Source organism: Pundamilia nyererei, unplaced genomic scaffold (genome assembly GCF_000239375.1).
Source record: "Pundamilia nyererei isolate P.nyererei 1_Seehausen unplaced genomic scaffold, PunNye1.0 scaffold00013, whole genome shotgun sequence".
Classification (NCBI taxonomy): Eukaryota; Metazoa; Chordata; class Actinopteri; order Cichliformes; family Cichlidae; genus Pundamilia; species Pundamilia nyererei.
The window spans coordinates 934994-949634 of record NW_005187414.1 but is presented as its reverse complement, the minus strand read 5'-3'; the positions used below and the strand labels follow the sequence as shown (position 1 = coordinate 949634).

The 14641-nt window shown below is 44.9% G+C and overlaps 3 protein-coding genes across 8 annotated transcripts in view; 2 read left to right on the top strand and 1 right to left on the bottom strand.

Moving 5' to 3' along the window:
* fam49a (family with sequence similarity 49 member A) overlaps window positions 1-4739 on the top strand; it is a 32175-nt gene extending 27436 nt beyond the window's left edge. Inside the window, exons 6-11 of the mRNA XM_005725062.2 lie at window positions 32-109; window positions 324-440; window positions 1529-1608; window positions 1696-1822; window positions 1905-1975; window positions 2747-4739. Coding sequence (XP_005725119.1) covers window positions 32-109; window positions 324-440; window positions 1529-1608; window positions 1696-1822; window positions 1905-1975; window positions 2747-2810 — 537 coding nt within the window. The 3' untranslated portion in view covers window positions 2811-4739. The remainder of the gene's footprint in view (window positions 1-31; window positions 110-323; window positions 441-1528; window positions 1609-1695; window positions 1823-1904; window positions 1976-2746) is intronic.
* A 654-nt stretch (window positions 4740-5393) lies between these two features.
* Window positions 5394-11128, bottom strand: fbxo16 (F-box protein 16). Of its 3 annotated transcripts, XM_005724824.2 has the most exons (10): window positions 10939-11128; window positions 10494-10801; window positions 10221-10344; window positions 9167-9202; window positions 8813-9019; window positions 8551-8715; window positions 8162-8430; window positions 6838-6952; window positions 6272-6509; window positions 5394-5469 (listed from the first exon to the last, which is right to left on the bottom strand). In XM_005724824.2, the coding sequence occupies exons 3-10, from the start codon at window positions 10314-10316 to the stop codon at window positions 5405-5407; spliced, it is 1191 nt and encodes a 396-aa protein (XP_005724881.1). In that variant the 5' UTR covers window positions 10317-10344; window positions 10494-10801; window positions 10939-11128; the 3' UTR covers window positions 5394-5404. The 3 variants fall into 3 exon arrangements, with proteins under 3 accessions (XP_005724881.1, XP_013764159.1, XP_005724882.1); XM_013908705.1 differs by having other exon boundaries at window positions 10494-11128; XM_005724825.1 differs by lacking the exons at window positions 5394-5469; window positions 6838-6952 and having other exon boundaries at window positions 6275-6509; window positions 10494-11128.
* Window positions 11129-12763: 1635 nt separating this feature from the next.
* The window catches only part of fzd3a (frizzled class receptor 3a), a 21169-nt gene continuing 19291 nt past the window's right edge, over window positions 12764-14641 (top strand). For 2 of the 4 annotated variants that reach the window (XM_005724817.2, XM_005724815.2), the window contains exons 1-2: window positions 12764-12922; window positions 13860-14425. In XM_005724817.2, coding sequence (XP_005724874.1) covers window positions 14225-14425 — 201 coding nt within the window. In that variant the 5' untranslated portion in view covers window positions 12764-12922; window positions 13860-14224. Of the gene's footprint in view, window positions 12923-12969; window positions 13250-13859; window positions 14426-14641 lie in introns of those variants that run through there. The other 2 variants (XM_005724818.1, XM_005724816.2) reach the window with 2 other exon arrangements.

Below are 14641 nucleotides of genomic sequence, written 5' to 3'. Positions count from 1 at the left end.
AAATGATGACTGTCTCTTTGTTTTGCCGTAGATGAGGAATCCTGCCATCCAGAACGACTTCAGCTACTACAGAAGGACCATCAGCAGAAACCAGATAAACAACATGAACGTGAGTCTGAGGAAAAATCTTTTCCTGTTTTAGTCAGATTTGTGTCTGGAGGACGTACTCGGTCCAAAAGAGGGAGGAGTCAGGACGAGAACAAACTGATCAGATTAGTTTTTTCATCTAAACCTGGCAGCCTGATGTTGGCAGAGTAGGGCGCTTGTTTCTGCTCAGCAGTGGGAATAAACCTGAAGCCTCGTGGTTATTTCTGCACCCACAGCTGGACATAGAGAATGAAGTCAACAACGAGATGGCCAACAGGATGTCTCTGTTCTACGCGGAGGCCACACCCATGCTGAAAACACTCAGCAATGCAACCACAAGCTTTGTGACAGAGGTACGAGTCTAACACAGCCGGCGAGTTCCTCCTGGCTTTGATGATGCATTTTGAGTCTGTCCTCATAAATGTGACACAAATATCAGCTTTTCTTGTTTGGTCATTTCCAACTGATTGTTTTCCACAGTGGGTGGATCTGTCACAGTGGGTGGATCTGTCACAGTGGGTGGATCTGTCACAGTGGGTGGATCTGTCACAGTGGGTTGCAGGGCAACCTTCAAACATTATGTTTCAGCTCTTTAGTTTTCTGTGTCTGAGGCCAAACACAGAAACACGTTACTGTTATTGTCATCGTTGTCACTCACATTGTAACCGGAAGTATTTTTAATCCTAAACGTGGCGCATGAGAAACTTTCCATCAGGTCGACGCAGCGACTCTGATGGTGCGGAGGACACAGAGTTCCCACTGAAGTCTGAATCAAGCTTTAGAGTCAGCAGTTAACCAGACAACATGTCTGTGGACAGGTTCAAACGTCTCCACTGTCGAGTGACCGATGCTGCCTCTTAAAGTCATTTAGCCAATCTGACCGCGCCATCAGATTACTGTGTAGGTCAGTGTTGTCTCTGCCCTCTCCTAGTTTAGTCCACCATGAACAGGCAGTGATTCGTATCGAGCTTTTTCACTCTCAGCTAACGCACGCACACGCACGCACACACACACACGCACACACACGCACACACGCACACACACAGGTTGGATGGACGTTTCACGGGTCCTTGACTCTCAGGATCTTACCTGAGGAGAAACCACAGCAGCTACAGATGGAGCCGCAGACCTTCAGCTGTAGACGAGCTTCTCTGAATACTGAGCCACAGCTTTGATCTTTCAAATGACAAAAAAAGACTACATGTGGCACTTTAGTTACTTTATCTTTAGTTACTTTATCTTTCTGTGAATGATTTTCTTTTGTTGTTAAGCTGAAGAGCAGCAGATTGATGGCCACAGGTCAATGCCTAAAGTTCCTCTTTTATTTCAGGACAACGAGGTTCAAAGTTCCTTTTTGCGCTTGTTTTTCAGAAATTTAATTTCAGGTCTAAAATGATTTTACCCATCAGCCTTTGTAATGATAACATGTGACTTTGTTCAGAACAAGACGCTTCCACTGGAGAACACAACAGACTGTCTCAGCACCATGGCCAGCGTCTGTAAAGTCATGCTTGAGACGCCGTGAGTCTCACACACACACACACACACACACACACACACACACGTAAATCATTAAACTTTCCTGATCCTCCTCTTGTGTGCGTGCAGAGAGTATTCGAGTCGTTTCAGCAGTGAGGACACGCTCTTGTTTTGCATGAGGGTCATGGTTGGAGTCATCATTCTGTATGACCACGTCCACCCCAACGGCGCCTTCAACAAGTCCTCCAAGATAGATGTAAGACACACACACACACACACACACACACACACACACACAGTATTGTAAGTCATTGCTGACATCGTTGATTTGTCTTCAGATGAAAGGCTGCATAAAGGTCCTGAAGGACCAGCCAGCAGACAACGTAGAAGGTCTCCTGAATGCACTCAAGTAGGTTCACAGCTCGCCTTTGGATGCCGAGTTTTCCTGTGTGGGTTTGATTCTGGTTGTATGTAAGATTCTGACTCATGCTATGGACCAATTTTGGCTGCGAAAGTTATGAGAGGTTGTCCGTGTGCCTGCCGAGGTAAAGCCGAACTGTAACCATGTCCACACAGTTACCTTAAAAAACCACCTGCTGAAAGCAAATATCCGGTTGGACGTGGCCCGGTCTTTGCAAAAGGGAGCTGGCAGGTGTGTGATGTCACACTGGGTTGGTTGGTACAGGTGACAGTCTGGTGTATTTGAAGCCAGCGAGCAGGTTTAGGTGGCTGCACACGTCTCCAGCTACCTTATCATCTAACCCAGCGTCCCCGACCAGTTTATGTCCGATGATATTTTCACAGACCGGACTTTAAGGTGTCGCGGATAAATACAACAAAATAAGCCAGTACCAAAAAAAAGATTTATTCATAACACCCAACAATAAAAACACTAAAAACCCATAAATTTCACACCTGAGCCTCAACTCTGGCGTCCGGATTCCTAACGAATCACGGACCGGTGCTGGCCCGGGGGTTGGGACCGCTGGTCTAAACCACAGCAGTGCGAACGTGTCTGAGGAGCACAGTTTCCTGACCTGATTCTCACACAACTGTCCAAACTGCACGTGTGAAAATGGCTTTTGTGTTTGTCAGCAAGAATTCCTTTGGAGCTTCTTTATGCGGCCTCGGTGTTTTCATTGGTGCACTGACGTCCACTCCCACTCCTTTTTCTCCTCAGATTCACCACGAAACACCTGAATGACGAGACCACTCCGAAGAACATCCGGACGATGCTCCAGTAATATTCCTTCTCTCTTATATAAATATATATATAAATAGATATGAAGAGGATCACTGCTCTGACCTCAGATAAGATGTATATGTTTACATTATTTAAAGAGTCGATGTTAATACTTTTGTGTATTTGCATAGTGATTCCCTCCAAGTTACTGAAGCCTGCAGATCATGTACACACTGTGCAAAAAGAAAGAAGCTTCACATAATTGCCTCGAGCGGTCAGAGCACAAATGATGGTTGCCTATCAGCCTCACATGTGCTGAGCTTTGCGAGCAGCGCTCACAAATAAAGATCCCAGGCAGCAGGAAAACGTCCTTTAAAATGTACTTTTTCAATTTTCTATTTGGAACTGTGGCCATCAAACTGCTTCTCCTCAAATCCAGACAGACGCTGAAGATATTTCATCTTCGCGTGTGTCGGCTCGCGCACAATGAGACGCACAATCATTCTAATCGTTTGTGTCGCCGTGAAGGGCTGAAGACTACAGCAGGGGGCGATGTTTCACTAAGAGCACCTTGGTGTGTTCTCTCTCTTTTCTGTGTTCAAACTCCAGCAGCCTTTGAATTAAACCCACTGTGAACATGAAACCGGACTTTGCACGTCCAGTGAGATCCAGCGTGTCAAAGCTGAGGGGTGCGACTGATGAGAAGTCGGTGAAAGACGTCACCGAACCCGCCGCGTTTTACTCCGTCGTGTTTGACTTGCGTGACAATAATTGTGTGTTTTCCGTCTTCTGAGTGACTTTTAATCTGCGAGGCTTTGCTGTTGAACTTTCTTTAAAAGAAAAGCCAAAAATGTCTTTAATTTTCTGAATAAATTCTGTTTTCCACTTTTGTTTTTGAGTCTCTTTGAGGAAAGAATTGAGTAACATTTCTCCTGGACTGGGAGGGGAAATGTGTCCAGATTGTTTTTATATGGTTTTTGATCATGTGTAAACTCATCATAGTCTTCTGAGCAATTCCAAGACTCACGCCTGAGAAACTCAAATGAAACATCGGAGTGTAAGGTTGTTGTCACTGATCACGGCCTGTAGCTCGTTCTTCTGCTGTCGTTTTAGAAGAACGGTTCTCTCTGATTTTGGGGGTTTTGTTTCAAGCCTGCTCACAGTCGGTTGGACAATCTGTGCTTTAATTTTAGTTTTAGTTCATTTGTAATGTCATCTGATCACCGGTGCATCAGGACAGCACGTCTATTATACGAAGCAATGAATCCTCGTGCACAGCAGTCAACTTTTATTTGTTTTTGTTCAACTGCTGTACGCTCTGTTGTTTGAGCCTTTTTACAACGCGACCTAATTACAGTAATAACTGTGTCATCCACGAGTGACGATTAACCCCTGTGGTGTCTGTGGCTCATTGCGAAGCGCCACATTTGCCTTGAAAGCTGCCGCAGGCCGACACGTGTTAGGACGTAACCTGTGAAACATCCACAGTTTTACTTTATTTTGAATCCAAAAGCCATAAATACACTCCTGCTCTTTAACATTCATCCTCTGATTAGTTAACAGTAAATTAACACAGTCTTTCATATAAGTTTCTTTCTCTTGTATTTAGTAATATATATATATATATATACATACATTTTGGAGGCTATGTTTATATGCAACGAGTGAAAGCTCGTTTGAAGCCGGCTGTGCGTATGAGAGTGATATTTCATATCTGACTGAAGTGGATTTTTTTTATTATTATTAATAAAAAAATGACATTGTCTGTCATAATTGATGTACACGAGGCTTCCCTCTTTGCCCAACATATGCTGTGTGTTGACAAGTTGTTTTGAATACTGATCAAAATCAGTTACTTTGTCTCAAACTGACATTTACTGTTACATATTTCTGGAGTTCAGACTCACTGGTGTTAGAAATGGCTTTGCTGTGTTGTTGCATATTGACTGGGACGTGTGGACTGGATAATAAAGGTGGTACATTTCTTACACACCGTTTGTTTTGACGTTCTTGTGTTACAGCTGATTATAACTCAGCAATTTTAAACTGAAGTGTTCATGTTAGAAGTATTAAAACGTCTGTATATAAAATGCAGCTGTTTTGATGCTTTAAGGTTTTCAGATTTTAAAGTCTTGTTGTTTTTAAATTTGGGTAAATATTTGGACAAACGTGTGAGCTAATGAGGTCACTTTACCATTAAGTAGCTCGTCTCATTAGCATGGTGCATTTGTAATGTGCTGATCTGGGCTAGCAAAAAGTAGACTTTAAATATATTGGTGTCCATTATTATCAGCACCCGAAGACCTGCTGGAGTCATAAAATCATCAGGAAATTATTAATTGTTGTGATAAATCAAGTGCGGATAGGCTCAATTTTTTTTTTTGTAGACTCTTACAGGGTTGGGGGGGAGGTTCTAAGTTAATTTGCCCATCCCGTCTGTTAACACAGTACTAATACAGAAATACGTTAGAATTACTGTCTACAAATGGGTGACATTGTCTCTTTGTCATTTCTCTTGTAGAATTAAATGTCAAATATTTTTCCTAATGATCCATCTGTCTACGTCAGGGTTACACACTGCATGTGTAGAAAGATTGAAGCTCCAGGTCTTGAGGTTGCAGACTGTACTTCTGTTTTCCTCCAGGAGGGGGCGATCTACTTCTTCTCTTGCGAATGTGATGCAGACGCGGTCCAGGGCTGAACCTCAAACAGGGGTGCACCTACAGTCAGCGAATACAGTTTTTAAGACTGGTAACACCTGCACCACTTCTCACACACACTGTTCCTCCTCTGCTTCTCAGACTCTTTGCAGCTTTTGTTGGTGTCATCTTTCAGTGCTGATTGTACACTGTGGACAGGCTTAAATCAATCAAATTATATCACACCAGTACACCACAGATCAGAGCTACACACAATATAGATTCTTTAGGATTTTATAAATCCACCCCTCCCTTGATTCTGGAGTTTAAGAAACATCTGCTTAATTATTTGCTTTTTAAAAAAAACAAGATTCGTTTGTTCGCCTTCATAAACTGAAGAATCAGTTCTGAGCATTTTCCATTCTTAAGCTACATTTTATCCACTCAGTGTTTCTTCTGCTACGAAGCAGACCTCTTATGTTACGTTATATTTCACCAAAGACCAGGTTAGAAGTGTGATGCCGGCTGCATATGTAAATATCAATCACTATTCGGACATGACATTGTCCAATACAGCAGGAAAGGGACAGGCTGGGGTGGGTTGCAAAGCAGTTTGCAGATGTGCCACAATTGTTAGGCTAAAGCAAAACATGCCCTGTATGAGACCTAAATAACTTTTTATACAAGCGCACAAAGAGTATATTAATATTTTGCAGTACAGAGTAAATGATTAATCTCCTCTCAGCATTTGGGAGCGAAACTGCACGCAGTCACTTTCCTGCAGAAGCTTTTGAACCTACAGTTTGTCCTGAGGGGGTTTCTTGTTGATGTGGGGTTACATCATACTCAGCCCAGAGGAACAGCAGGAACTGTGAAAACTTACTGGGAACGCTCCTGTGTGAACGCTGGAACGCCCTGAGCCCTTCCACACTCAGCCGAGGCACCGGTGTCCTCGCCGGCTTCGGACGGATCCCGGCGTTCCACTGGGATAAGTGGAGAAGGCGCTCAGCAGACTCCCCAGTGACGGGGTGATCAGCGATACTGTGCGATGTCCATGTGGGGTGAGTTTGTGTCTGATCATGAGGAAGACTGTGGGGTCTGCTGCTGGAGCTGAGGAACATCTGAAAGAAGAGATGTGACCTCATAGTAACACAGTGTAAGTGTGGTATGCTGTATAGTGCAAACCCAGATCTTAAATAAATATACAGTAATTCCACCAAGGCCTGAATATTAGATGCAGCAGTGTCCTCTATTTCACCCTCTCCTCCACCCTTCCCTCAAGCACCATCATCAGCATAATTTGCCTCCCGCTGTGCAAACGCTGTTCCATAATGCATGATGCCTGCTGGATGCAGTCTCCAGAGATTTGTCTCCGTTTATTATCTCCCTGTGATTAAGACAAGGAGGTCACAGCCATATGGCACTGATGATGAATGGGGAGTGGTTTACCAGCGATTTGGCTTTGCGTAGTTTATAATTTGCTTCAGAGAGTGTTTTCTTTTTCCCATCATCCGCCTTTGATGTGTTAGTGCAGCAGGTGGAGGCGCTGTTGTTTCTCATCTGCCTGGAGAAAGACAGCAGAGTCAGTAAAGGGGAACGATCATGCATGATAATGACATCAGTTTATCTGCAAGTGAACGCTGTGGTGAAACCGCTCAGCCCTCAGACAGTTGTGAGGCAGAAATCGCCCCACCCACCACCTGTTCAAACCTTCTGATGGGGCAGCCAATAAGATGAAAGTCAAAAACTGAGAATCATGAAAAATTACTGAAATGCAAATTAATTAATCAACTATTAAGTCCAGGCAACACCTGCTGACTCTTGCACTGCCACTCTAAGGTGAGTTGCAAAGGGTTCCTCCAAGAGCTCTAAATAAATTAAAATGCCCTCCTGCAATATCCTGGTCTTTGGGTTCTCCCAGACCTGAAAAACACCGCGATGAAAGCACGGTGTGAAGAAAAACCTCTGATGCTACCCTCTCTCCACAAGCAAGTCTAAAATTTCCCGGACGAGCCCCCAAATATGACATAACCCAGCTCAAACGTTTCTAGTTCCTTTGTGGATATAATGTTGATATAATAAATATTGGTCCCCATTTGAACCATAAACAAGGACAAAGCAGTTTGTGCTTTAGAGGATGTCTACTCTATGACTGATAAGTTTCTTTCACATATTATGTCTGGTTAACCTGTTAGCAGTCGGACGTACCGCCCACGGTACATTGGATGGTTTAGGGAACTAATTGTAAATTTGTAGGACTGCTAAGGGGTTAAAAAACACCGAGGCATTCATCGAGCTGTCAGAGCTCTTTGTGTTGTTAATGTCCATCGTTTATATCCATTTTGGCAGATGGCTTGGTTCTGCTGTAGGTCTCTTCCTGTTGAATGGGAACTTTTTCTCTCCACAGACGCCTGGTGCATGCTAACAGGACACTGTTTGGGATTTATAATATTTTAATGCCAAATGCACCTGTTCTTATAGCACTTTTCTACTCTGAGCAATCAAAGCACTTTTTCCCCACTATTCTATTTCTCTCTGCAATTTAAACACATTCATACGCCAACGGATGCACTACAGAGCATCTTAGGGTTAGTGTCGTGCCCAAGGATATTTGGCAGACTGGAGCAGACGGGGCTCAAACCACCAACCTTCCAATTAGTAGGTGACCCACTCTACCACCTGAGCTACAGCCACTGTGGGGCCGTCACTATAAAGAACCTTAAAGCCTCATTAATGCCAGACGTGATTCAGCAAATGTTCCCTGCCGTCTTACGCTCTCAGCGCCTGTTCGATGGGGTCCAGATTGTCCAGGTAGTTGAAGCGCAGTGTGTCTTTGGGACGTCTGTCAGAGTCTCTCCATGGTGGGGGTGCACCTGGCTGCTTCTCCTGTCTCAGTCTTGTGCTGGAGCTGCTTCCAGGTTGCTGCTTGGTGGATGCTGGACACTCCTCCAACCTGATGGCTGCTATTTCTGACGGCTCTTTGTGACCACGGCTTGCTGCTGCGACATCTGAAACCACAAACTGCTGCTGCGATGAAGCACCCTGGGAAAAAAAGGGTCTTTTGTTTTGTTTTTTGAAAGCTAGATTTTAATGTTATTTTGTGTTATCGAGTTGTTAAACAAAGGTAGGATAATTGTTTAAATCTCTTCGGGATCTCCTAACCTGCAGGACGCTCAGCCGCAGCTCCTGGACTGTCTGGATGTAGTGTCTCTTCCAGACGCCCTGTTCGAATGGTGTCGGGGAGGAGCTGAGGAGCCAGCCGAGCCTCAGACACTTGGGCATCCACAGCTGGTCCAGCTCCACAATGCTCTTCCACTGCCAGCTCACCTGCGCATGGAGGATCGAATCATTCATTTACCAGACTTCTTCACAAGAACAAGGGTCAAAACTTTACGTCACTCCCCATAAATGAATCCACGTGTACCTGGGCACATCGACAGAGGCTGCGTGGGTCCAGGAAGGAGAAGAGATACAGGGAGAGGGCTCTGGGGAGCAGGCAGGTGAAGTCTGCGGCCTGCAGGGGGAGCTGTCTGCTCACACTGAGGCTCAGGAACCTGAGCTGCTCCACTGAACAGCTCAACACAAAGTCCTGCAGCACCGCCTTCCTCTGACTGTCAGACCACCTGTCAAACTGGTAAAGACATGAAAGAATACAGCAGAAAAGCAGTGAGCACAGCATGGTTTCTAACTGCTAGCTGGATTTGTGTGGGCTTCAGCTCACGCTGGGATCACTGTAAGGGCGCATTAGGTGCTTCTTCATTCATCTGCTCACACATACCCACTTTGCTAGAAGGCTTCGTCTCTCTTCAAACACCTACAATGAGACAACAGTGACAAAGGTTAACAACTATAGTATCCAAAGTATTCAGTTTTAAAGTTTTTAGTTGTTTAATCTTTCGAGGAACTTGGTATTTATGGAAGACCAACACCGTCAAACAGAAAACAAGGAAATGAGCCAATGTCGTTCAAGCTTCCACACTAAAGCAAAGCCAGCCCGGTGTTGTTCTGACAGTGAGGGCAGTCACAGCCTGCTGCTGATCCACAAATAATCAGAAGCTCAGCTCTTTTAATGACAGCGCCTTTGTTTACATAATGAAGCAGGACCAGAACCAATGAAGTGACCAATGCAACCAGTACACAGATGCAAATAAATGAATGAATGCATTTCATTAAAAGGAATTTCTTTAAAATAACTATAAAGTAAAAAAACTAATATTTGCAAATTAATTTAGATATTATTGCCTGTCTAGATCATCCACGGACATTATTATGATTTCCTGCTTTGTGACTGTGTTTACTAAACACATATGTTAAAAAAATTTAATCAAATTGGCGGAATAAACAGGAAGCAATAATTTAAAGAAAAATTAAAATCTAAGGCTTATTTATTTAAATAATTAGTCATTAAGAAAAATTAGCTTCATATAAACTGAATGTATGCCAATAAAGTAAATTCAATTTAGATGTAATCAAATTATTTTATTGTGGATAATTTTGGGGGGTTTCAAGAGTGCGTCAGGCAAACACCTGGTCCTGCAAGCACAGGCTGAAACAGACATAAATCTTACTGCAGCGAAGGGAACATTTAAAAAGAAGCTGAGGGTCGCTTGACTCCACTGTTAGAGCTGTTTTATGTACTCAGGTCTGTACTTTTGTGTCCCCCTTTTCTACTTCACCAGCTTTAACACAGACATTTACATTTTGTCACGTCCATCAAAAGATGTAGTTAGTTTTACTTTCTACGACACTGCTGTACATCTTATAAAAGTTACTGAAACTATTACCAGCCACCCTTTGGCTGACGGCACAGTTTCAGTGTGAGCTGATGTGACCTTGCTGTTGGCCCGCGGGTTGTTCAGAGGAGTCCAGGTGCTCCGTTTGGTCTGCGTCTTCGAACAGCTTGCAGAAGATCTTGCTGCAAGTGCCATCACAGAGTGCGTCAACAAAGATGATGCTCTAGGATACAAAAACAGTAACTGCTACTCAGGTATGTGTTGCTTTTCCTCACATTGTGTTCATGTGTGTACATGAAGCGGGAGTGCCTAATAGTTCCATGTTTTTAAAATCCAGCCAACACTAACACCGTCCTGCGGTGTTTCACTCACCCGCAGCTCCTCAGCTCAGCTCGCAGAAAGAAATCCAGCTCCAAACTCACTCTGTAGGTGCGCGCTCGGCCTTGGTGCCCACACACTTCTTTCTCCTACTTCCCCGTGGATAGTTTACTTGTTTCCATAGTAACCGTGAGTGTAGGCTCTCCTGCTTGTCACAGCCCGTGACACACATGGAGGCGGTGATGTGGGAGTCGCTGCAGAGAAAAGCAGAGTGTGCGGGCCTCCCTCGCTCTAATGATGACAAACGTGGTGCAGAAGTCCTGACACTGCAGTTACTATAAAGACCATCTGCTCCGCATTGGCTGACACAGCAACAGAAAAACAAAGCATTATTATTGACTGTGGCAGCAGCAGAACCAGCAGTAATAAGCCCGGACAAACGAATCTGTTTACGGAGTAATAACCAACAGTTGGTGTGTAATAAGAATCATAAACCAACAGCATCTTCAGGGCTGTGTCTGCTGTCCCGCAGGCCTCCAGCTCCACGCTTTCACTCCCAGCAGTCACACAAGTTTCTGATTCAAAGCCTGCTCGTTCTCGGATGGGCGGTCGCGCGCAACGAGGACAGAAAACCTGCTGCGAAGGAAAACGGAGAACTGCGTCAAGTTAGACACGCGGGAGTGTAACCGGAAACGAGCCCTGTGCCTTCAAAGTAATAGTTCACTCTTTATTGGACTGACGAAGAAACGTTTGTTTCACTGGAAAAGCAAAGACACCAAGAAGTCTTTCAAAGTCTCTCTGACGAGATTTAAAGATTCGTCCTTCTCTCCGTCTTTAAGCCGCCTAAACCTGACCTGTGACCAGTCAGCATGAAATAACACCTAACACAGCCGCTGTTTACTCTACACATAACAGACAGGACGTCAGCAAAGAAGCAGTTTTAAATATGTATTTTAAGCACTAAGCACTAGCAACCAGTCGCAAAAGCATATTTGGTCCCAAAGGTTAAGCTGAACCTACAAACACCACCTACAGCAACACAGTTTGGCACCAAACGATCACTTTGCACCATTAAGATGATTCCCAAAGAGCTGTTAGCTGAAAACTATTACAGCAAAACCAAAAACCAGCCATATTACACAAGTTCAGAATTGTGAAATTTACTACACAAATGTCTTAATGTAAACTTAAGAGCACAACTGTTTGGCTTTAACTATGTACTAGCTGGATTATATCATTTTGAAAACTAGACATGTGGAGGACAAACAGGAAGCTGTCAGCCAAAACCATCTGCAGCAGATCCCAATATCTAAACGCCATGTCCTTAACAAACAAGGGAAAAAATCCACCCAAGACCTGACACGGGACCTGAGAGATGCATCTGGAGCTTCAGATAATCCGTCTACTGTTCACTGACGCTTCATCAGAAATGCTTTGAAGGGTGGCTGACAAGAAGCCATTGTTCAGGAAGTGAAACAGGGAGAAAAGGCTGAGGTATGCCACTTCACACAAGAACTGGGATGAAAATCAATGACAACAGGTTGGATGTGAAATTCTTCGTTTCAAGTATTGGATTAATCAGTATGTCGAGGGGTCATCAGGAAAGAGGTACAAGAAGAAGTCTCTACAACCATGTTTAAAACACTGGAGGCTCTGCCGTGGTCTGGGGCTGCTTTTCAGACAGTGCTGTTGGAGATCTTGTCAAAACTGATTGAATTATGAACACAGAAAAGCACCGTCAAGTTTTCATCCACCATGCAGTCCCAGGTGGAAAGAATCTGATTCAATTTCTTTATTTTTCAGCAAGGCGGTGATCTCAAACACACGGCCAATGCACTAAAAACATACCTGGATAGAAACGCAAGACCTCTGTCAAACAAAAGAAATAAATCTGGGTACATTCCAGGGAGGGGGGGTCATAACCCCCCTGGAAATGACGCCCTTGTTTGAATGTCCTTCAAGAAGCCTGAGAACTATTCCTGAGGATATTTAAAGAAATGACAAGAAAGCTTGACTCTGGGAGTTCAGGCTGAGTTGTAAACAAAGGTGGGCATATCAAATGTAAATCATTTAAGCACAATTTTCAACACTTTTAACTTTTATTGTTGAACTAAAACAAGTTTTTATATTTTTGTATGTTGCAATAAATTGGGCCAACATCCGCGACTAAGGTGGCAAACAGCGTATCGCTTCTTTCACCTGTATTCAGCTCGACTAAAGCTCACTGTAGTCGTGTTTTGGCGTCCACGAAGTCGGGCGTTTGTGGAAGAGGCTTTTAATTTGATAGTCCGTAGCGGAAGCCGTTAAAAAAGTCTCGCGCACTTGTCGCTCTGCTTAGAGGGGGGAGAGCGGGGGAGGAGGACGGAGGAAGAGGACAAGAGGAGGAGAGGAGGGTGCTGGTGGAGGGACATTCAGTCATTGTTACCAACTCGAGGAGCGGCGAAGACCCCGCTTACTCCCCGAATTTTGCGGACAGCGTTCAGGTAAAGTTGCGTTAAATTCAGCGGGTGTGGAGGTGTTACTCGTAGACCACCGCCTCCGCTGCCGCCCGGCTCGGTGACTGAATGCACCGGTGCGGAGCGGTTACCGTGAGTCAGGATGAACTAACCGTCATCTTTTGTCTGCGCCGCGCCGCGTTCACGCTTCTCTCGGCTCAGGTCGCTCGTTTTTATTGCTGCGGGTCAGTTACAGCGGCAACCGCGACGAGCCTCCGTGTAACGCTCGGCAGTACACTCCCATGTATGAGCAGCAATTAGTGCCTGAGTCTCGGTGAGGAGCTATAGGAGGAGCCCGTTAGCGCTGACGCACAGGTAGGCTAATGGACGCGCTTGTGTCGCGTTAATAATGAAAGTTGAAGTGCGGCCGGGTTAGACACCGGCAGGTGCGACGGAGCAGAGGCCGTGTTTGACGTGTTGGTCGGGGGGAAAGGTGCGGGGCTGGGAAGGGTGTGTGCTGCAGCGATGGATAAAAATGTGCTCTATAAATAACAAATAACTTTAATAAATGACTTAAACAGTTTCTGAGCTGTGATTAGTGCAGATAACTGTAAAAATAATAATATTATTAATGGTCGGAGGTGTCTACTACCACAGCTGCTGCTATTACCACTGTTATTACTACAGAAGTACTGCGGGACGCAGAGTAAATCTCCTCAGACTTGCCCTTTAAATGCTCGCTCATTTGCTTATTTTGTAATGATCTATTGCTGTTTAATAATGCATTTAATGTGGGCACTGATGGGCAGAACCCAGCCATAGTCAGTGACCTGAAAAGCAGCCGTTTGTGTGCTGCTCCGCTTACAATTAGTCCATTTTTTCAGTTAAAAGGTTTCCTTTTGGTTTGCACTTGTTGTAATTAATGGACCACTAACGTCTAACATTTACATTTACAAGCTGCTGTACTGTATTCTTCTGATTGCAGGCAGAGCATCGTTTCCACAGGGGGTCGTCGCTCATATTTCCTCCAGCATCATCGCCGTCTGTGAAGGCAGGAGACGGAGGAGTGTTTTCAGCATCTTAAAGGACCACAGCATCACCTAGGTGATGGAGGCCCTGTGACTCAGTGTAGTCATGGTGATGGATGCAGCCAACTTGGCCCTGTTGGATTACGCTGCTCAGCCCACGGTGTTTCTCTGTGATCTAACGAGGAGGAAGGGGCAAACAGATAGTCCTTAAGTCTGGTCATTTTTCCCACTTCCTGGTTAAAGCCCACGATGCTGACAGGGCTCGAGCCCTCTCCGTGAGCCGCCGTCTCCTGGGTCTTGCTTCTTTTCTCCCGTACGGATCATGGATCTCCTGTGGGTGCTTTCCGTGTCCATGCTGACCGTGTGTGTTGCCGTCCCCATGGATGCTGTGGCTGGGAGCCACAGTCTGTTCACCTGTGAGCCCATCACCCTGCGCATGTGTCAGGGGCTGCCCTACAACTCCACCTTCATGCCCAACGTCCTGAACCACTATGACCAGCAAACTGCTGCTCTCGCCATGGAGGTACGGTACATCGCTGCCATGTGATCTGAGAAAGACAAACCATCTATCTGTACACACACACACACACACACACACACACACACACACACACACACACACACACACATATACACACACACACAATGACAGTTTTCCTCTCACAGTTATGGCGCTCAAACTCTGACAGCAGCAAAATTCATGCGATTCATTAAAAAAAATTGCTCTTCACTATATTAT

What these genes read in the sequence shown, in the direction of transcription:
- fbxo16 (XM_013908705.1), bottom strand. Translation starts at nt 10,316, where the DNA reads ATGGCACTTGCAGCAAGATCTTCTGCAAGCTGTTCGAAGACGCAGACC. An exon ending in GAAGCCTTCTAGCAAAGTGG is followed by an intron (nt 9,020 to 9,166) that starts GTATGTGTGAGC and finishes TGTCTTTACCAG; the next exon opens with TTTGACAGGTGGTCTGACAG. An exon ending in ATCGAACAGGCGCTGAGAGC is followed by an intron (nt 6,953 to 8,161) that starts GTAAGACGGCAG and finishes GTCTTTCTCCAG; the next exon opens with GCAGATGAGAAACAACAGCG.